A 23,564-nucleotide genomic window follows, 5' to 3' on the forward strand; every position below is an offset into this window, starting at 1 on the left:
TCAGAAACTACCTTTTAAAAAGTTCCTCAGCAATTAGTATATATTTAAAGTTTGGAAAACAGTGATATACATTTAAAATTTTTATAAATATTTTAATTTGCTATCAGATATGACTGTGGCCATTTATAGTCCTATCAGGTATATACAAGTACCTTTTTCTCCATAGCCTTGCTAACAGAACATTCTTTTTTGCATAAAATAATCGAATTTTTTTTTTAAAAAGATTACTATGCCCTTAAATTTGTGTTAAAATTGTGTTCTATTTAATCAACAAATACTTGTTAAAGTGCCTGCTATGTGCTTCTTGTGCAAAGTACAGAGAAGATGAGAAGGAACAACACAGACAACATCCCTGAGCTCATCGTGAACCTTACATTTTGGTCAGGTAGAGAGACATACTAAGAAAGTAGATAAATTACTGAAATAATTCAGATTATGATGAGTACTGTGAAGTAAATAAACTAAGCACTGAGCTTGAGAACAACAGAAAGCACATATTTTAGATTAGGGTGGTCATTGGAGGCCTGTCTTAATAGGAAGCAATGAGATTATTAATGTGAAGAGCTGGCTTCTGATAAAGATGGAAGATTAACACAAATATAGTTTCATTCCTCCTTGAAACCCCACTTATATGTCAATAGAGAGAAAAAAATTAAGCATTAAGCTTGATAAATTCTACAGGTAAAAGCCTAGTTTCTTCAGCAATAAATAGTGGGAAGGGAAGAAATGGAGAGGGTATCTATAAACCAGTGATTCACAACCAGAGATGATTTCATGCCACAGTCCTGCTCCCACCCTGAGCTGTTACAACTTTGAAGATGTTAAGGGCATCTAGTGGGTAGAGGCCATGAGTGTACAGACAGCCCCTCACTATGAAAAACTGCACCTCAAAATACCAGTGGTGCCAAGATTGAAAACCCTGCTATAACCTTAAAGAGACTTAAGAGTTCTCAACCCGTTGCTGTGTGTGGACCTTAATTTGGATCATGATTAAAACAAACAACCCAGGGGAAATTTTTTGTTATCTTTATTAGATAATTGTAAATTCAAATACCAAGTGTTAAGGAAGTATTATTGCATTTCTTAGGGCTGATAATGGTATTGTAGTTATTTTTTTAAGAAGGCCTTATCTTTTGCATACATTAAAAGATACATTTATTAATGAAATGATTGTTTTAGATTTATTTCTAAATAGTATCGGAGGTTGGGGATGAACAGGATATAGATGAAGTAAAATTGGCCATGTATTTGATAATTATTGAAGTTGGATGATAGGACATAGTAGTCCACCACATTATTCCATCTATTTTTGTATATGCTTAATTTTGTAATTTAAAAATAAAAAAATAAATAGGGATAAACCCTTAAAAGTGCAGAGAATGGGAAATGAATTTGGGAACCTGGAAGCATTAGATTAATAACTAACTTAACCAACCAGAGAAAGGCTGGATCTTAGGTCAGCAGGAGGAAAAGGCAAAAACCAACTGATGTGATTCACAGATTACCCAAAAGTTTCAGGAGTTTGTGACATCAGTAACCTCTGAAAATGGGTGTAAAGGACAGAGGCTTTGATTAAAAGTTGTTTAAGAGGATGTCAGAGCCCTAAATACCTTCTTCAACTCCATGCAGCCACAGTGAAGACTGAATGAAAGTTTATTGTCTGGGAAAGATAAAACAGTCTCTGTGTGGCATTGGTATTTGCAGCATGGAGCTACTAAGTGGGTATTAAATGAGTGTGTATACTGGATAATATCATACTCAAGGAAGAAAATTAAGGACTTTTCTTTGGTGAATCCTAAAGATAATGATGGGAAAAAGCCAACCAGATTACCCTTCAAAGAGTTAACAGTGACCTCTACCCATTCAGACTACCTGTGAACTTTTCTGTCATTCTTAATATAAGCAAATAACCAAGGGTATCAGACATCTGAAGAAAGTCTCCAACATGAGAGACCAAAAACAAACCGTTAAAATGAACTTGTAGGAAACAAAGGCTATGAAAGAAGGCAACTTTTTTTAAACTATCATATTAATATCTGCAGAGACACTTCAAATATACTATGATTTTGAAAGAAGAATAAAGTGCTGTAGAAACAAAGCACAAACAGACCTCTTTTAAATTACAAATTAACATGTAGCAAAAATGAAAAATAACAAGATTATAAATGATGAATATAAGAAAATTGTGTTAGGGAAAAGTTTAAAAATATAAACATCTCCATATTTATTAGGAAAATTTCAATATGTATATTTTTTAAAATGCACTATTTAATTTCCAAACCAACAAGGGTAAATAGGACTAGAATACAGAACGTTGTTAACATAAAATAAATACACGTTAAGGTGGAAACATTAATTGAGATGAAAAAGGGACACTACATAATAATAAAAAAGACCAATCCATAAAAGAAGATATAACAAATATGAACCTGTATGCACTGAACAAAAGTCTCAAAGTATAAAAGCAAAACCCACCAAAAACTTAAGGAAAAATGGGACAAATCTACATAGTGCTTCTAGTTGACATTGTGATCATTCCTAGCTAGAAGAATATGACAGATAAAAGATATATGAGATAAGAATTGAGATTTGAAAGGAAGAATCAAAACTGCATTATTCGTAATTATGAAAAATTGTAAGTGAAACAACACAAGCATCACTGAAGGCAATATAGTCATAGTATAGACGTTTACGTAGCAGTTAAAATGGATGAATTAGAGCCTCTATGAATCAGCAAGTATAAATCTCAAAAAAAAAGTAATAAGTAAGTTGCAGAATTATACTTACAATATAATGTTTGAAAACTTAAATGCTAAATATTTCCCCAACACACGAGTATAAACATGCATGAAATGAAAAACAAATTCAAGATAGTGACTATCTCTAGGGAGGAGGGAAGGAATTGGACTTTAACTATTAGACTTCCTTTAGTAAAAAACTGACCGAATATGGAATATGTTAAGATTAAGAGTTGGAATAGTTTTTATATTTTTGACATATTTCACAACAAAAATGTCAAAGAAATAAAATGAATTTAGTTCTCTTAAACAGGAACCCACAAAACCTAATCCATGTTATTAGTAACAGTCAGTTCTGAAAATCAGGAGGCCACACAATTTTTTTTTTTTAATAACTAAAGAAGCAAAAAGTAAAGCAGAGGGACAGGTTTGATCTTTCAGTTTTTACATTTGGGGAAAAAATGTATTTTGAAACAAAAAAAGGTAATCAGAATGATTAATTTGAGATAGAGAATTGCTGGGTGTTTTGGGGGAAATTGTGTTAATGTGTGTATAGCTATCATGAGGACTTACCTTGTGATTAGGTTAGCGTTGTTACCGTTAATATTTCAAAGATCTCTGCACAGACCTGAAAGTTTCCAGAAATATCCTGCATTGAAAATACGTTGCAAATGAAGATCCTTGTACAAATTATCACTGGTTTCATGTGTCCTTATTTTAACAGGCCTGTCAGCTCCTGTACCTAGAGGTCGAAAAGGGAAGAAAGTAAAGACACAAACAAGCTCATTTGATATACAGAAAGCAGAATGGCTTCGTAAATACAATCCTGAGCAGCTGCTTCAAGATGAAGGCTACAAAAAGCATATAAAACACCACTGTAATAAGTAGGTAGTAGGGTATTTTTAACACAACTTGTTGCAAGTTTACTTTTCTGAATTTATTAACAATCTTAAAGCATGCTGATTTTGAGTACAGAGACAGTGTGGTCTAGGATCAATCCTAATCTTAATCTTACAGGGTATCCTTCAGCAAATCTTGCTACCTCTTGTGTCACTGTTTTCATCAACAGAGAAAGAAATAAAACTGGCCTCCAAATGATCTCATTATATCTTACTTGGATATTAAATAATGATGATTGTGAAGATTTTGGAGAAACCTATTTTATATATATGGTAGTAATGAGATTTATTTAATCAGAAGTAATTATTTCATTATAAAAATTCTGTATACAAATTCTTTTTTAATTTTAACTCCATGGATGAATTTTCTTCAATGATTAATATCTTTGTGTCTTTTGATTTCTTTTCCCTCATTTTTAGAGTTTTGCTTCGTGTAAGAATGCTGTATTATCTAAAACAAGAAGTCATTGGAAATGAGTGTCAGAAAGTATTTGATGGAGTTGATGCGAGGTAAATTAAATAACATGTTTATATTTATTTTTCAGTAACATGATGAGGCAAAAATTAAATGACCAGACAATTGTATATTAAATGGCTCCATATTCAATGAAATTCACAGGAAGAAAAATCTACCTAAATTAGATTAACCCTTGCCAATTTGTAGCCTTTTCTCAATTAATCTCATCTTTTGCCCTGTCACTGAAAGTTATAACATAATAAGAATAATAACATCAACATTAGTAGTAGCTTCCTGCCACCAAATCTAAAACTTAATCTTCTTCCCTCTTACTACAGTGTGAAAGGTTTTATGGTGACTTTTCCATCCACATGTGATCCATCCAGAACCCTAATCTCTCAGTTCCTTGACCTTATCTACAAGCATTTTTTTTTTCTACCACAGCCACACATCCACACAGTCATATACTTAATCTTGCCATCACCAATAAAAGTATTACCTCTTCAATCTGGATTTTGACCATCACTTACCTCCAGCTCATTTAACTTGGGTACTTTTCACTAATTCTCTAACTTCAACATAATGTCCCCACATCTTACTGCTCACTATCCATCACCACTTTCATGCCCCACTTTTTTCATTATTAAACTGCATTCTGTAGTCCAGCACTATACTAACTAAAATTCTTTGCCTGCCTCAGTTCTTCATAAGGGGCACAACCCCAAGTCACAATGAACTCAAATACCCATTTACTTTTTGCCTATACCAAAGTAGTTGAACATTTCTGAAGAAAATCAAGCAAAGTCTGCTGAATGACTCACTTCAAGTGTATGATTATTGATCTAAAATGAGATTAAACACAGTCTGTTTAACCACCACTACCAGTAAATTCACTTTCCTGCTCTTTAAGAAGACCATTCCATGCATCTCTCCTCAAACCATCTTCCCATCCTACCAGCATCAGATGACTCTGCTGTGTATTTCATGGAGAAGATGCAGTCAGATAAGGGGTACCTTGAGTTCTGTTTGTCGTATGTGTCCCCCTATTTATTCCTTCCCTCAGGATGTAGTAGAAATCTTCCTCCTCCCAAGAGCAACCCTTGTGCTTGGAACTCCTCTTACCTTTTAGGGACTTTACTCCTGTAGTAATCACCTTTCTTTCCTGAATCATCATTTTCCCCCTCCCTACTGAACCATTCTCATGGCATATGTACATTCCTTAATATCATTCACTTAAAAAAGAAAAGAAACCCTGTAACATACATACACCCTACTTATTACTCCATTTCTCTGCTCCCACTCACAAAAATAGCTGTTTGTGTTGACTGTCTCTACTTCTTTACCTTGTGTTTTCTCTTCTAAATTAATTTTTATTATTCCAGTTAATCTTTCATCCCCACTCTCTTACTGATGACCTACAATGTGACCAGTCTCTAAACTTCTCTCTTCTTGAAATGATGTCTTCAGTAGGTATCTGTGCTGCTGTACCCACCTGATTGTCCTTTTTTCCTCACTCGTCTTTCCATTTTCCTTTGCTAACTCTTCTTACTCTAATAGATCTCTAAATATTGAGTTGACCCCTGGCTGTGTCCTCAGCTTTCTTTCTTGTCTGTACTTCCTTCTTAGGTAAACTCATGTAGCCTCATCATAACAAATACGATCTATACACACGATTTTCTATTTTACGTATTCATCGCAAACCTCTCCCCTGAGTACTAAACTCTGAATTAGCTGCCTCCGAACGTTTCCACTTGAAAATCTAATTATCTCAAACTTCCCCTTCATCTCCCAAATCTTCTGGCTTCCAATTCCTTCCTCCCCACCTTCCCATGTACAGGCCTTCTCCATTGTAGTAAATTTACCACCCAGTTGCTCTGATATCATTCTTGATTTCTCTCTTCCCCTCGGACCCTATAGAAGACCCATTAGCTTGACAAAATGTATGACAAATCTGAGCACTTTTCACTATCTCCTCTGCTAATCCATGCCACCATTATCTCATGGTTAGACTTCTGCAGTGACCTCCTAATTGGGTCTCTTTGCCTCCTCTTTTGCCTCTCTACAGTCTGACTTTCACACAGCAGCAGAGTGATCTTTCTAAAGCAAAAATCAGGCCATGACACTCCCCTTCTTAAAACCTTGCAAATGCTTCTCATTTCTCTCAGTATAAGATCCAGTCCTACTTGCCCTGCATAGCTCTGTGACCTCCTTCTCCCCTCTGTCCTTCTCCCACAGTCCTCTAGTCACACCAGTGTTTCTATTCCTTCAGCATGTCAGGCGATCTCAACTCAGGTTTCACCTCCTCCGATAGGCCTTCCCTGCCTACCCTCGCTAAAGCAGAACACCAGTCACTCACTATTACTTAACCTTATTTGATCTCATTCATGATACCTATTACTATTAAAAATTATATTTATTTTTAAATTTTCTTTCTCCTCTCATTACAATTTAAGCTGCTTGAAGGTGAAGTATGCTGGCTGTCTTATTGATCATTGTACTCCCAGCCTCTAGAAATAGTAACTGCCCAGTAAATATTTGTTGACTAATTGGCTCCTCTTTTCCCTTGGTCTGACTGGATTTGATCCCCTTGTAATTTCCCAGGAACTGCTGTCTGTGAATTATTCTCATTCATTAATCTCTCCCTCTCTGGCTTCTCATTGGATTTTAACACATCTCCCTCAACACACACACACACACACACACACACACACACACACCCCATTTTTGGACCCCATTCTCTTCAGACTACCGTATTATTTACTCTCCTTGATTTCAGAGCCAAACTTCATTTAAGAAGTATCTGAGAAAAACACCATATGATATCACTCATATGTAGAATCTAAAAAACAAAGAAAGACAGTCTGAATTCATCTATAAAACAGAAACAGACTCGCAGACATATGAACAATCTTACATTACTAGGGAGAGGGGGTAGGAAGGGATAAATTTGGGAGTTTGAGATTTACAAATGTTAGCCACTGTATATAAAAATAAATGTTTTTTAAAAGTTTCCACCATTAAAAAAATTTGCTGTCCCATTTTTTTTTTCTCTTCTCCCCGTTCACTGTACATTGTACTGCAGTTCAGCTTCTACCCCTCACTCCACTATCTACTTTAAGAAGTTCTTCATCCACATTGCTGCTAAATTTCATGGATATATCATAGCATTTATCTTACTTTACCTTTTGTGACAACCTCCTTCTTCTTAGAAGGCTTCTGTGATACCATTCTCCTGTAGATTTTCTTTTTAGCTTTCTGCTTACCACTTTTCCTTTTCGGGCTTTGCTTCCACCTGTCTCTAATATGTCCTCACTTGGCCATCTCTTCTTGTCCATTTTCTTGGGTGTTCTCATCTCTTCCACAGCATCAATTTTTATTTCTGTACTGGTGACGTCCAAATCTATCTCCAGCCCACTTCTCTTCTGAACTTCAGATCCACATTTCTCAAATGTACCATAGTTACTAATACTTCCAAACTTTTGCATTCTTGCTGAAACATTCTTTTTCCCCCTTTCCTCCATATTCCACCGCTTATTGCTCAGCCGACATCGACTCAGCGTCCCTGTCCTCTCAAGGCTGGTTTAAGCACATACCCAGAGTACCCTGTCACAGCACTCATCACAAGTTTGCAGGTACCTCTTCACAAAGACAGAGGTGTAACTGTCTTATTATTGCCATTACTGGCATATAGAGAATACTGTTAAAATCTATTTTGAATGAATGTTCCAGCCTGGAGAAGTTAAAGGAGGCTTTATGCAAGAGATAGCACGTGAACTAATCTCTAAAACCAGAAATCAACAACAAGAGTACATGCACCTTGTTATATTTCTTCTCCAGCAGTTAATGAACACTTAACATGCATGTGGCACTTATGTTTAAACCATGAGGTAAATACTGAGTGCCTTTTACTCTTTACAAGCAGGAAAACCTTCCACCTCAGATAACAATCACAATGTTTTGAGCTTAGGGTGCCACCTGATGGTTGGTAAGGGGAACTACAGTATCTGACCCACTTAATTTTTTCCTCTTGGGGATCCTACCTCCAGGGTTCATTCCCCTTTCGTTTATATTTCAGTGCTTTTGCTTTGTTTAATCCTGGCCAGGAATGCAATCAAAAATATCTTCTTTTACTATATTTTTCCTCATCTATTTTTCAAAGTTTGCCATATCACAGGAAAATCACTCTTCCTTTCTTTTTCTGCACTAAAACTAAAAAAATTTGTGATTGTGACCCCTTTTTTAAGCAAAATAAGATTTAATGAGGTGTTCATTTAAAGTCCTGAAAGTTTTCTTTCTGTCTTCTGGCAAAAAAAACTTAATAAAAATAAAAGTAATATTTGTTTCCATTTTTTAATGTTTTATTATAAAATTTGTAAATCTTTCTTTTTCATTACCAATGTCTTTTATTTCAGCTATGTTAGTGGTTAAATATTGGGTTCTTGTGGACTAGCCCAGGAACATACTGACCATTTATCATTTTATATCTATATGAAAATTTATTTTGAGTTCCCAGTGACAACCAACTTACAAATGAACTGTTGCCCCATGACTTTTTTCAGTCCTTCTATACGTGGCATCTTCTCCTTTTTAGAGATGTTATGTGTGTTACTTGCAGAATGTTTCTGGGAAAATAATAATTTCAAGTGAGAAGCAAAGTAAAAGAAAATTAAATTTATAAAATTACAGGTGCTGTAGTTGTTTCTTACTAATGAAAACCACCAAATTACCAAAGCACTATGGATTTATCATTTTAATTTAGTGCCTTATTGTCATTTTGTGGCATGGTATTTATATACAGCATAAAAATAGCACTTTGAGTGTTTTAATCAAATTACGAATCAAAAGCTTGCATTTTCCTTTACCTGTAGACAGTGCTTAATTTTTCCATGTGATTTTCCTAGCAGTAGTGGTCTAGAAGAGATGTAACTTATTTTACAGTCTAGAGCAATTCATTTGCCTTTTTAGGGCCTCAGTCTCCTCATATACAAAATGAAATATTTGAACCAGATGATTTTTGCCAAGCTGTTTGCTGACATAAGTATCTACTTTCTGATAAAGCCCTTTGCTTGTATCTCAAAGAAATCAATGAAAAGAATATGATAAGAGTAAAGTAAATGGGTTGAAACTTACTTTTTGTATTGTGATTAAGAATATTAATTCATTTTATGGTATCTTTGTTGTTATTGTGCAATTTTGTAATTTTAATTGGTGGTAATGTGGAAAACTTAAAAAAAACAATTAAATAGAATTTCTTTTTCTTAAAAACCACAATTTTTTTTTTGAAGCTATATAAAATTTCACCTCCCCTTAGACTTGTTTATGATAACTCATAAAGTCGTATCATGGTTTTTTTTAAGTGACATTGATGTTTGGGTCCCAGAACCAGACCACTCAGAAGTTCCTGCTGAATGGTGGGATTTTGATGCTGATAAGTCACTCCTTATTGGAGTTTTTAAGCATGGTAAGTGAGAAGTAAGGTAGGTAGAGTCTTCTATGTATAGTGTAATTCAGCTGCTCGGTTTATGGATTTCCACTTACAGCTTTATTCCAGTAACACCCATGTTATTATATACATCATATAAAGCATACACTCCTAAACTATGTCTACCAGTCACTACATTTCCTCATGAAGGGTGGCATATGTGACCTGTCCCTTCTATATATAAATGTCACATAACTTCCCCTCTTAGGAAGAGCTTTTATGTGAAATATATTGTGTATGATCAGTTTTTCCTCCTTTTTTAACTAATAAATTTAATCTAGATTTTTAAATATACATATTGCCAGACCATGTAAGGTTTATGTTAATTTCTAGAAAAATGTTTAGCCTATATAATTTTAATATACAGTCCCTTTAGTCCAGGAGCGTCTTCCATCCTAAATATGAAGAATATTTATATTTATATTTTTTCTCCTTTTTACCCTTTTAACTTTCATAATTGGTGGTCTCTCCAGGTTATGAAAAATATAACACTATCCGAGCAGACCCAGCATTATGCTTTTTGGAAAGAGTGGGAAAACCTGATGAGAAAGCAGTTGCTGCAGAACAGAGGGCGAATGATTATATGGATGGGTACGTGCATTTCAGAGTCATGAGTTCTCCATATATCTCTGTCAACATCAGCATATTCTATGGCAGTGATGTTTATGTTTAAATAATGTAGTAGTAAGAAAATTGGAGTTTACAATCCAAAGGAGCTAATGATACTCTAATAAGTTAGCACTTATGCAACAGACTATGATCAAGGAAGAAACTGGACCTTCCTCACCACATTCTTTTGATGAGTTGTTCTTCATTTTTCCATACTTAATGGTCATGGCAATTGAGACCATAAAATTTTAGGGGCATAAGAGGAAAGAGAAAGCTAAGAATATTACAATTGAAGAGAAATATGATACTGTTCATTATACCTATTATAAGGCCTTTATTACCTTTCTTTTCTTATCAAAAGTGAAAAGTAAGAGACTATAATAAGGTTGATAATATCACATAAGTGAACTTGAGAGTAAGAGTAAATTAGAACTAGCTTTCTTCTGACTTGCCATACAATAGCCTTCATACTATTGGACTTGTACTTGGTCCCCTGGCTAAAGAACAGAAACTTCAGTCTGTCTTTGAAACACACTAAAAAATCCTTCCAACAATACCTCATTTGTCTGTCCTGCCTAGAGAAATTTTAAGTTTAGTACATTAATTATAGCATTTGTTGGTATTTAACAGGGATGTGGAAGATCCAGAATACAAACCTGCCCCAGCTCTCTTTAAAGACGATATAGAGGTATGCTTTGGATCATATTCTTAAATCTTCAATTCTAGTTATCCATGTTTTCTTTTGTTTGCATTTTCCTTTTTGTGTTTTTCCCTCATATGTTTTTGTTATGCCTAATTCCCCAGAAGATTATCTAAGTTAGTGATCAACTTAGGTTGAAAGACATCACAAATAACCTTTCAGAAAGAATTTGCTTGATCTCTCCTTCTAGACAAGCTGGAGGCTGGTATGGACATATGGATAAAATGGTGCTTGCCAACATGCAACACTACTAGGAACCAAAGGAACAGTGTTCAAGGGCAAAATCCCAAAGCAGGGTGAGAGCTAGATACTAGAGGTACACGGCAACAGATAGAAGCTATACCTACATAAAGCGGTTTGAAATTGATGATGGAGCCTAGAGGAATTCTGAGCTGCTATAGAAAGTCAAAAGAAAGAAGAGTTGGATCAAAATACAGAAAATAATCTGTTGGGTTAGGGAAATATTAAAAGAGGTGAGGAATTTCTATAATATTTGTGAGAGCATGGTTAAAGACTAGACAATGCTATGGCAGTCAGGTAGCGTTTGCTGGTCTTGGTTGCCAAAGGACTTGGTTATTGATGCCCCTGTGAGGACGAGAGGTGAGGCTTAGGTGTATAGCAGTGAGAACTGAAATCCAGTGAAGTCAGAACCCTGAAGAAGCTGCCTGAACTACAGGAGCTGGGCACTGAGGAGAAAGGGTAGTACTTTCTGCCAAACAGCACAGGGAAACAAGTAAATTTATCTCAGCATGGGCTCTGGGTAGGGAGAAAATTGTTTCCTCTGAGAATTCATAGCCAGAGGCCTACCTTCTCTTGAAGGTTATGGTTTGAATTCTTTTACTTACTCTGCACGGTCCAGGAACCCTTAAGCCAAAAATGTAATATAAAGAGAGGTCCCAGGCTGGTAATACCCTCAAGGTTCCTGGTAGAAACAAAGAAAAAGAACTGTTAGAAGAAACAACTTCAATTTAGATTACACAAGATAAAGACCTCCATAAAATGAGGTCAAAATCTCAGAATTTTAAATATATGAAGAATAATTTACCATGAGTAAATGTTAGCAAATACAACAGAGGAAAAGATTAGATCCCTAAGAACTTCTGATAATAGCTCTCTTGAAATTGAAAATAAATACATTTTTAAATGATTAAAGACATTAAAGAAAGAACCAAGAACAAAAGAAAGACAAGATATGATTTTAAAAGACTAACGACATATGAAAAAGAATTATATTAACTTTGGAAGTGGAAAATACTGTCATTGAAATTTAGAACTCAACAAATGGGTTAAACATTCTGTTGGAGAAACAGATTGGACACAGCTCATGAGAGAAGAAATTATTTAGAAAATAGAGAGCGGACATTATCCATAATATAGTATGATGAAACAGTTGGGGCTAATCAGGAGAGAGAAAACACATAGTAATTTGAACAGGGAAAATTTAATGTAAAGAATTATTGACTGTTATGGGGGATTGAAATAATGAGAGATGGACTAGTAGGAAGTAAAGAGAACTCTTAAGAATATAGGGATAGCCATTACTCCTAAGGCTGAGATACAGCACAAAACGAAGGGCCTTGTCCCCATCAGGGTTGAGATCCTGACCTTTTGGGGAGGGTGTGGCCATAGCTCACTAGGTAGTAGAAGTGTTGCTATGTTGCCACACCTGAGCAACTTCATGGAAATCCACCCTCTCAGCTTGCCAAAGAAGCTTTTCCTGGAGAAGTGTCTCACTGGAGGCATTCCATTACAAAACCACCCAGAGGGGAGGTTGCTCAGGGGAAGTTGCTGGCCAAGAGGTGCTAAAGAAGCTGCCTGAACTGCAGGAGCTGGGCACTGAGGACCCTGCATGTGCCGTGGGGGCTGAGAATGGAGAAACTCACAGGAACCAGGAAGAAAAACCTATTTCTTCTCTGGCTCCTACTACTGACAAAGCTTAACACCACTCTGGCTGGCCCAGAAAAAATAAAGAGCCCAGATCTGTTTTTTCTTAGAACTAGCAAAAGGTATGAGAGGGAGTATATTTAGAGCTGAGAGGCAACAAATAAAAAAGCAGTACAATGAAATAAAAAGCTTTTTAGATAAAAAAATTATAGCATGATAATGTCTGGCATGTGGGTAATAGGCATTCCAGAGGGAGAGACTAGAGAGCATAAGGGAGAAGCCCTGTTTTACGGGTTATCAGCTAAGAATTCTTCAGACTTGATGAAATACATGAATCGTCAGATTCAAAAAGTAAAGTGAATCTTGGCAGGAATAAATGCGACTAAATCCACTTCAAGAAACACCTGGTGAAGTACAGACATACCAAACAAAGAGAAGATTTCAAAAGCAACTAGAGATAAAAGACCCACCTATAAAGGAATGATGATAGTTCTAACTTTGGGCTTTTCTAAAACAGCAGTTGAAACTAGTAGTCACTGGGATAAAATCACCAAAGTTATGAGTATGTTATTTACAGTAACGTTGGGATACCTAATTGGAGATGCTCTGTTGACAGATAAAAATAAGATAATATAACACAAGCAGAGTGTTCAAGGCAGAAAAAGAAAACATTTGCAGGTTATCTAATAACCAAATATGAGAAAGAATAAATTATGAAACTTGGTATATGTAAACAAACAAAAATAAATCAATTGTAAATAAAACCTGAGGCGTATTTGCAGTTAGAGGAAGGATAGGGAAAAAGAAACTGACCTAAAAGTAATCACAGAAGAGAAAATAATTTCAATAGATAATTACTGGTCTGAAGTGTCAGTAGCAATAGACTAGTGTGAAAGGGAAAGAATTGAGAACAAGAAATTAAAATTTTTATTTTTGGCAAATTAATAATTAAAAATTCTAAGAGAAAAAAATAAATCTTGGGGATGGGAAGGGATAAATTGGGAGTTCGAGATTTGCAGATACTAACTACTATATATAAAATAGTAAACAAGTTTATACTATGTAGCACAGAGAACTATATTCAATATCTTGTAATCTATAATGAAAAAGAATATGAAAATGAAAATATGTGTATATATGTATGACTGAATTATTATACTGTGCACCAGAAATTGACACAACACTGTGAACTGACTTACTTCGATTAAAAAAAGGAATGTATCATAAATTCTGACTAACAAAATGAAAAAAAGAAAATTCTAAGAGAAATTTTTTTTTAATTCTGTTTACAGTTGTATTCAAAAAAGAATAAAATACCTGGAAATAAACTTAACCAAAGAGGTGAAAGACCTGTATATTGAAAACTATAAAATATTAGTTAAAGAAATTGAAAAAGACACAAATATTCTGTGCTTATAGATTGGAAGAATTAATATTGTTAAAGTGTCCATACTACCCAAAACATTCTACAGCTTCAAGGCAATCTCTATCAAAATTCCAATGGTATTTTTCACAGAAATAGAACCCCAGAATTCTAAAATGTGAATGGAACCACGGAAGACCCCAAATAGCCAAAATAATCTTGAGAGAGAAGAACAAAGGTGGAGGCATTACACTCCTTGATTTCAAAATATTTTACCTGTAGTAATTAAAACAGTATGGTATTGGCATTAAAAATGACACATGGATCATGGGAACAGAATAGAGAAAGCCACACATACATGTTTAATTTACAACAAAGGAGCCAAGAATATACGAGGAAAGAGTTTCTTAATGTTGGGAAAATTGGACAGCCAGAACTAAAAGGATGAAACTAAACCTCTATCTTACAGCATACACAAAAATCAACTCAAAATCGATGAAAGACATAGGATCTGAAACCATAGCACTCCTAGAAGAAAACATAGGTGGTAAGCTCATTGACATATGTCCTGCTGATGATTTTTTAAATGTGACATCAAAAGCAAAAATAAGCAAGTGGAACTACATCAGAGAACTTCTGTTCAGCAAAGGAAACCATCCACAAAATGAAAAGGCAGCCTACTGAATGGGAGAAAATATTTGCAAATTATATATCTGATAAGGGGCTAATATCCAAAATATATAAATAACTCATACAACTCAGTAGCAAAAAACCAAACAATCTGATTAAAATGTGAGTAGGCTTCTTTTTAAAGAAGGTGTATAGATGGCCAACAGGTCATGAAAAGACTCTACATCATTAATCATCAGGGAAATGACATTCAAAACCACAATGATATGTCACCTCACATCTTTTAGAATAACTATTATCAAAAAGACTAGAAATAACAAGTATTAGCTAGAATGTGGAGAAAAGAGAACCCTTGTGCATTGTTGGTGGGAATGTCAATTGGTGCAACCACTATGGAAAACAATATGGAGGTTCCTCAAAAAATTAAAAATAGAACTGTCATATCATCCAGCAATCAAACTTATGGGTATTTATCCAAAGACAATGAAAACAGTAATTTATTAGAAAAGATACATACACCACCATCACATGTTACTTGAAGCATTATTTATAATAGCCAAGATATAGAAAAAAACCTAAGTGTCCATCACTGGATAGATGGATAAAAAGATTGTGAGATACATATGTATGCATATAATGCACTATTATTCAGCCTTTAAAAGAATGAAATCTTGCCATTTGCAGCAATATGAATGAACCTTGAGAGCATCATTCTAAGTGAAATAAGTCAGACAGAAGGACAAATGCTGTGTGATCTCTCTTATATGTGGAATCTAAAAAAAAATTTTTTTTAACTTCATAGAGAACAGATTGTGGTTGCCAGAGGCAGTGGGTGGCAGTGGGGTGGGAGAAATGAGTGAAGTGTTTTTGGTTTTGGATTTTTTACCTTAAATAAATTGAATTTTTAAAATTCTTTTGCAAAAGGAAGTCCTCTATTAATAAAGAAGATTGATTCTCTTATCATATCTTGACCCAGTTACCCTGTGACAAATTTCTGTGTTCTTTTAAAAGGATGATGTTTCCTCACCTGGAGATCTTGTTATAGCAGATGGAGGTAAATAGCATTTATTTCTTTACTTAGTGTTATTGTAAATTAACATTAACATGATACCATGAAATCAGTAAATTAATACATTTCTATAATATTTCAAGTGTGTGTGAAATTTTTATTGAAGACAGTTATAGTCATTATAAAACGTACTAGTTGACTGTAAATTTAACAGTAGGTTTAGTTTATTATTATTTTTAAAAGATTATTTTAGTAAAACTATGCAGTGACTCACTGAATGTTTATAGAATAGAAGCTTTGATGATTTTATGACTTGATTATTAAACTGGTATGTGAGCTTTTACCATTAAATGGACCGTTAGTGTTAATTTAATAATCCATTTAACTTCTCATTTGTTAATATGCACACTGGGAACCATTCTTTTATCGCTTAATTTCTACAAAGATTTTCTGTACAGGCTTTTGCTTCACTTCATTCTGATATCAAGGTAGAACCATACTGTCACTAGAGTGCACTCATTCCTAGTGGCATTCACCGGGAGTAGTGCCTCACCTTCCTGTAGGTCTACTAGGAATAAAGGAATCGTTTGTTTTTTGTTTTTTGTTTTTTAGCATGAATGATTACCACTTGATTATGGTGTATATATGACTGTAATATTACACCTTGGAAATAGAGAGTTAGATCTTACACTTTATTAGGTAAATGAAAGCGTAAAAGTTACCACATTGTCATATTGAATTTTTTTAAATATATGTGCCTTCATAATAACTTTTTAAATGTTTTCATTCTAATTAAATTGAGATAAATTTAGTTCGGAAGGTTTCAATTAGAAGAGTTTACAGTATTCAACTTCTCATGAATTTCAGTTTGACTTTTAATTTTTTTAAGTTAAGGCATTGAGTATTTGTCTGCCAGTAAGATGTGTTAGACCTGGAAATCCAAGAGTTGTGTTTTCTGTGCAAATGAAGTTCTCTATAAATATATAACATTGTGGTTCTTTAGTCCACTGTGACCTATTTACTTTGAGCTTGCTCTTAATGTTTGTTGTAATGCTTTTAGAGCTATAGTTAAAACTTTTTTATGATAAGAGATTTGTTTTTTGTTTTTCACATTAGATTGAGAGAAAAAAATTGAGGAAATTTTGCTGTTTTTTGGGAGCTTTATGGCAGTATCTGTTTAGTTTTTTGTTTTGGTTTGGTTTTTAGTTTTGGGGTTGTTTTTTTTTTAATTGACATGAATTTCTTTAAATGTAGATGGTCAACTGATGGAGGGTGATAAAATTTATTGGCCTACTCAGTCAGCTTTAACCACACGTTTGAGGCGGCTCATCACTGCGTATCAGCGTACTAATAAAAACAGACAGATCCAGCAAATACAGCCTACTTTCTCAGTGCCTGCCAGTGTAATGCAGCCTCTTTATGAAGAAGCCACTCTTAATCCCAAAATGGCAGCCAAGATAGAAAGACAGCAGAGGTAAGGCAATAGCACTAAATTTTTAATACATATTATCTAAATACAGTGTACTGTCTGTTAGAGTACGATTATCTCACTGTGAAAAACATACATAGGTAGAGACGTTGGTCGATACAAAGTGCTTTGTGTACATATACACCTGTGCAGAAATATATAGTCACAAATATGTGTGTATACAAATATGGTTAAACTAACATAATTATTGCATTTTATAGTTACTAGTCATACTTTATATTTAATCATTCTTTTGTCATGTTTTTTAATAGTGAGGTATGGGGGGAAATGAAGGTACAAACTCAAGAATTAAATTACTAGTGAAACGTATGCGTAGATTATGTGAAATAAATTCCATTGTATCCTATTATGACATTAATGAAATATAAGAATCTAAGAAAAGAAGTTTATCTATGCTTTATACAGAGGCATAAACTTAAAACTTCTGCTGTCAAAGGGAAACGAATAGTAGCAAAACTTCTTGCAAGAGACTTTGTTAGGAAGACAGGCAACCTTCTCTCATCCTGAAAGTTTTAACTTCTTAAAAAGGATAGAATACATAGAAAAGAATAAGAAAGTCTAGCAGTAACCTGGCCTCCTTATTAAATTTGGATCTTTGGGTGTTTTTTGAAAGATAAGTCATTGCTCTTTTGTTTCATTTGCAACACATTCATTGTAACCAGAATTTAGTTAGTCTGAAACTTAAGATTTTAGCTATCCTAGATGTAATCTTCAAATACTACTACCTACGTGAATATACTGTTTCAGTTATCTAACCCACCTCAAAATATAGTGACATAAAATAGCATCAGTTTTTTGTTTCTCATGATTCTTTGGGTTGTCTAGGTGGTTCTTCTGCTTCCCATGATACTGGCTGGAGTGTGAGAATGGCTGGAAGTTTGAGAATGGCCTTCCTCACATGGCTGGCCGTTGGTGCTGACTGCCCAATGGGAGCTCAGACTCTAAGGGAGAGCATTCCAAGTGGCAAAGGCAGAAGCTGCAGATTTCTTAAGGCCCAGCCTCAGCAGTTACAAAGTGTCACTTCTGTCACTTACTGCTGGTCAAAAAAAGTCACAGGGCCAAGAGTTAAGGGAAAGGGAAATAGGTTGCATCTCTCAAAGGGAAGAGTGGCAAAGAATTTGTGGCCATCTTTACCATATACGTTTATTTTCCCTCGGTCTGGCAGATCTGGATAATTTTCCTAAAGTATTAGTTTATATGATATTCAGTGGCTCCTAATTTACTATAGGCATAAAGTCTAAGTTCTTAAGCCGCAACTCAAGAGCCTCTTCAGTTTAGGCTTCAGCATGCGTTTCATTTTATTCACTAAATTTATTCACTACTTTTCCCTCAGCCTGAATGTCCCATTTCGTCTTGACTCAGTACCCTCCTTAGGTTGTTCATGTCACCTGGAATACCCTTCTTCCTGCTCTTTAGTCCATACCTAGCCCTACTACTCCTTCAGAGTTTGACGCATGTCCTTATCCTCTATTAGTTTTTTTCTCAACCAGACTAGCTCACAGTATTCTGTTTTCTGCAGTCATATAGCACTTACCTAAATAAAACTACTCATTTTCAAAATTAAAAAAGATACTGTAATGACATTCATCTTTTCCTTTCCATGTCTTATCTTTCTAAGTTGTAAATTCTTTGAAGGTGGGTGTCAGTGTTTTGTGTGCCCTCTGTAATCTTTGAATTTATCCTTTGTTTTTATTCCTACTTTTATCACCCAGGTGCAAGGTTCATATACCTGATTGGTTTCCCAGACTGACTATTTTTACATCATCATTAATCTTCTTAATGTATCATTCTGATAAAAATGGCCTGTTAAGGTTTTTCAAGGGTCTTTTTCATACGCTTTTTCTCATTTACACAACAAAAACTGATTGCTAACCAGGAAAAGTTTCCATAGATAGACTTTATTTGCAGATCTATGGTGCTCAAGGATATTACCCTCTTAAAGTATCTTCAGGAGCTTTCAACTGAATGGAGGCTAGTTTTATTCAGGCATTTAGAGCCTTTCACAATCTGACCCCAAGCCTATCTCCCTCTGTCCCCAATATGAGCCATCTCCTTTTCATTGTGGAATAGTCATCATCCCTGAACATGTATGTTACTTCCTATTTTGCTTATTCTGTGCTCTTTTTCTAGTTCCCTCCCTTATCTTACCCTTGTTCCGTATTAAATGCCACTTACTCGGTGATGCCTTTCTTGATCACTCAAGTTTGAACCGATCCTTACTTCTTCTGTGCTTTCCTAAACTTGTTGGTTTCTGTAACACGTGCAACTATACAATACTACCTTATACTGTACATAAGTTTGATATGTTTTGTCTTTTCCTTGAAGGTAGGATCATCATGTCTTACACAATCTTGTATCCCATGCATATTTTTTTCACACAGTAAATATGCAAAAAACTATTACTGTCTGAAGGAAAAGAAACATAGTTGGATAGATGAGTCAACCACCATTTAAAAACGTGTTTACAAGGCAGTAACCCTGGATTTAATCCTTGAAAGTGTTAGGTACTTGAAATATTTTAAATTTTTATTATAGCCATTATATTCAGCATTAATAAATATTTATTTCTGTGACAAATGTGGCTTCCTCTTTAATTTGATTCAAAATAGGTGGACAAGAAGAGAAGAAGCTGACTTTTATAGAGTTGTATCTACATTTGGAGTGGTATTTGATCCTGACAGAGGCCAGTTTGATTGGACAAAATTTAGAGCTATGGCTAGGCTACATAAGAAAACTGATGATAGTCTGGAGAAATATTTGTATGCATTCATGTCTATGTGTCGGAGGGTTTGTCGTCTTCCTTCCAAAGAAGGTATGTATAAAGTTTCTTTTTTTCCTTGTTTCATTCAAAAACGCAAAATTAGTAAAAGAAATTTCAAACTCTTATTTCGATACTAGTTTAATGTGTTACCGATTTTTATGAATTGTAAGTAAATTCTGCTTAAAGATCCCCTATTCTTTAATTCTGTTATTGAAGTAAGATCTGAGGGGAGGAGGGGAAGTGTATAGCTCAATAGTAGAGTGCATGCTTAGCATGCACGAGGTCTTGGGTTCAGTTAAAATTAATTATTAAAAATAAATAAATAAATGTAATTACCTCCCCCATCCCCCCCAAAAGAAACAAAAGAAATGAGATTGAAAGAGAATAAAGGTACACATTGAATTTTGAGAAAATAGTAAGTGTTTTTATTTAGAATTAGATTTATGGTTGTGGGAGGCTGAAGGTAAAGGATAGCTTTGGTTAAACAGAACTAATTTATATTTTTAGTCCGTCTCATAGGAACTGTGTTAGAGGGCTTATTTACACAAATCATTTTGCAAGGAATGAGGTATCCACTCAAAAGACGTCTTGAAGAGTTTCAGTAGGGAAAAAAAACCAGGGCCTTCAAAAAACAAAACAAAACAAAACAAAAACAACTAATCAGAGCTGCTAAAGCTCAGCTAAGGAACGGTTCTGGGGTGAATTCATTGTTTTTGAAGCCCATACAGAGAGTTTCCTTAAAGTATCTCTCACTCTTCCTCCCCTAATGTTAAAATCTTACATGACCCAGGAAATTAACATTAGTACAGTACCAGTAACTAAACTAAATATCTGTTCAAATCTTACCAGTTTTTCCACGGATGTCCTTTTTTGTTCTAGGAGCCCACGTTGTATTTGGCTTTTCTTTCTCCTTAGCCTCCTGCAATCTGTAACAGTGTCTCAGTTTTGGTTTTGGGGGGATTTCTGTTTGTTTGGGGTTTTGGGTTTTTTGTCTTCAATGACCTTGATATCTTCAGTCAGTTTTAACCATTAAATCCCTCAATTTGGATTTGTCTTGTGTTTTCACATGACTGGATTGAGGTTATGCATGTTTGGCAAGAGTACCACAGAAATGATGTTGTGGCCTTCTCAGAACGTAATATCATGGGATTCATGATGTCAGTATGTCTTATTACTGATGATGCTGCCCTTAATTGTTTGGTTTAGGTAGTTTATGCTGCATTTCTCCAGTGTAAAATTGTTATCGTTTCCCTAGAGTTAACAGATATCTTGAGAAGATACTTTGAGATCACACAAATTCTTTCTCCTCAAACTTTCACCTGTTAGTTTTTTGTAGATCTTATCTCCAGCAGTTTTTACTATGGATTCTACTGCAAGGAAGAGCTGTTCCTTTTCCCTAGTCTGCTTAATTATTTATTCATATTAGTATGAACTCATGGGGTTTTTTTAATTCTGTAGGTTATAATCCAATACTGTCAGTATTCATTTTGATGTTCACATTGTTTGAAATTTGGCCATTAGGAACTCCTTCAAGTGGTGTATACATTATTTCAACAAGCTTCTGTCTTTTTCTGAGTAATTCCTAACTGCCAGTATCTCTCTCACAAAGATATGACCTCATCAAAAGGAATATAGTATGATCTGATGTTGAAACTGAACTATCTCAGGCTAGAATTTCATACAGTGTTTAACAATTATTCCTTTATTTCCCTAAAATTTTGAGAAAACCTTTGGTGTCCCTGTGAGTTCACTGAAACGCGCTGAGTTACCTCCTGCAGTTAAGGATATATGAACTTAGGTTTGTTTAGGGGGCATTATTTAACAGTTTTCATTTGTATTTATAAGTGAGTTTGAGTGTTCTTCTCTTTGATAGTATGACATAGCTCTTAGGGAATTTCTTAAAAGTAACTTCCTAGTTATAAAACGTACTCCCAAAATAATCTTAATGTTTTACTTAACTTTCTGTAGATCCAATGTTATATATTGTATTTTAACATAATTTTTAGCACTTCATTTTTTTATTAAAGTATAGTTGATTTGCAATGTAGTACTTCTTTTTAAAACTTACATTTCTTCTCATTTAAAAATGTTAAATTATACAATGATACTGAGTAGAGGTATGTTTTAGAAGTTGCATTATTTGTTTTCAATGTATAATGAAGTATTTTTGAGGATAATGTTTCTGCTCTTGTTTCAATGTAGAATTGGTGGATCCAAATATTTTTATCCAGCCAATCACAGAAGAACGTGCTTCTAGGACTTTGTATCGCATCGAACTTCTAAGGAAAGTAAGGGAACAGGCCCTCCGACATCCACAGCTGTTTGAACGCTTGAAGCTTTGCCATCCAAATCCAGACTTACCAGTTTGGTGGGAATGTGGCCCTCATGATAGGGACTTGCTCATTGGAGCTGCTAAACACGGGGTGAGCCGAACAGACTATCACATTCTTCGTGACCCTGAACTCTCATTTATGGCAGCTCAAAGGAACTACAGTCAAAGTAAGATGGCTCATTCGAGGACTTCTACCCCACTTTTACAGCAATACCAAGTAGCACTTTCTGCTTCTCCTCTTACCTCTCTACCTAGGCTCCTAGATCCTAAAGGTATTATTTTAGAGGATATGAAAGTTAAAAGTGAAAACCTTAAAGAGGAGCCTCAGTCTTCTGAAGAGGAATCTATGTCTTCTGAGGAATCCAGGACACTAATAAAGTCTGAGCCTGTGAGTCCAAAGAATGGTGTTTTACCCCAGGCTCCTGGAGACCAGAAATCTGGTGGAAAAAGTGAAACAGACAGACGCATGGTTGCAGCCAGAACAGAACCTCTAACTCCAAACCCAGCTTCTAAGAAACAGCGAGTCCACAAAAGAGGATCAGAGTCTAGTTCTGATTCTGACTCTGATTCTGAGAGATCATCCTGTTCTTCCAGATCGTCTTCTTCCTCATCTTCCTCCTCCTCTTGTTCCCGCTCTCGATCAGGCTCTAGCTCTTCTTCTTCCTCCTCTTGTTCTTCAGCATCATCTTCATCCTCATCCTCGTCCTCCTCTTCCTCATCATCCTCTTCATCTTCGTCAGAAGAAAGTGACAGTGAAGAAGAGGAAGTCCAAAAGCGAGGTATATGCATAAAGTGCTTACTCCTTTAAGACAACATTCCAAGGGAAAATGAATGGATTCAGATAATTTAAGCATTTTTAAAATTGTTAGCTTAAATTTTATGTGTACAAATTTTTCTCAGATCAGGACTGTTGAAAAGGCAACTAGATTACTGTTTCATACTCTCTATTCATTCACAGTGCCAATTGGGTTAGTCAGGCAGAGGATTAGAGACTTTATGCCACAATTTTATGTCTTTGTGATTGCCTTAAATTTAGTGTTTTGTTTTTCCTGAAACAAGTTGATCAGTGAACAAATAAAGGTTATATTCTGTAACAGCTGCCAGTCAGACTTATAAGAGTATCATAAGCCCTAGTTGGCCTTATTCAGAAAGATCTAAGATGGGAACCACAGCTTGTCAGTAGAGTAATGTTAGGTGGTCCTCCTCTGCAA

General features: G+C 35.0%; 1 protein-coding gene across 16 annotated transcripts in view; it reads left to right on the top strand.

Annotated features, from left to right (window-relative positions):
- CHD9 (chromodomain helicase DNA binding protein 9) overlaps positions 1–23,564 on the top strand; it is a 208,659-nt gene that overhangs the window by 166,602 nt on the left and 18,493 nt on the right. For 14 of the 16 annotated variants that reach the window (XM_006185980.2, XM_014560314.2, XM_032486309.1 and 11 more), the window contains 9 exons: positions 3,463–3,622; positions 4,058–4,147; positions 9,452–9,555; positions 10,050–10,167; positions 10,816–10,873; positions 15,774–15,816; positions 17,026–17,245; positions 19,870–20,072; positions 22,224–23,132. In XM_006185980.2, coding sequence (XP_006186042.1) covers positions 3,463–3,622; positions 4,058–4,147; positions 9,452–9,555; positions 10,050–10,167; positions 10,816–10,873; positions 15,774–15,816; positions 17,026–17,245; positions 19,870–20,072; positions 22,224–23,132 — 1,905 coding nt within the window. The remainder of the gene's footprint in view (positions 1–3,462; positions 3,623–4,057; positions 4,148–9,451; positions 9,556–10,049; positions 10,168–10,815; positions 10,874–15,773; positions 15,817–17,025; positions 17,246–19,869; positions 20,073–22,223; positions 23,133–23,564) is intronic. The other 2 variants (XM_032486317.1, XM_032486318.1) reach the window with 1 other exon arrangement.

The sequence above is a fragment of the Camelus ferus genome, chromosome 9 (genome assembly GCF_009834535.1).
Source record: "Camelus ferus isolate YT-003-E chromosome 9, BCGSAC_Cfer_1.0, whole genome shotgun sequence".
Lineage (NCBI taxonomy): Eukaryota > Metazoa > Chordata > Mammalia > Artiodactyla > Camelidae > Camelus > Camelus ferus.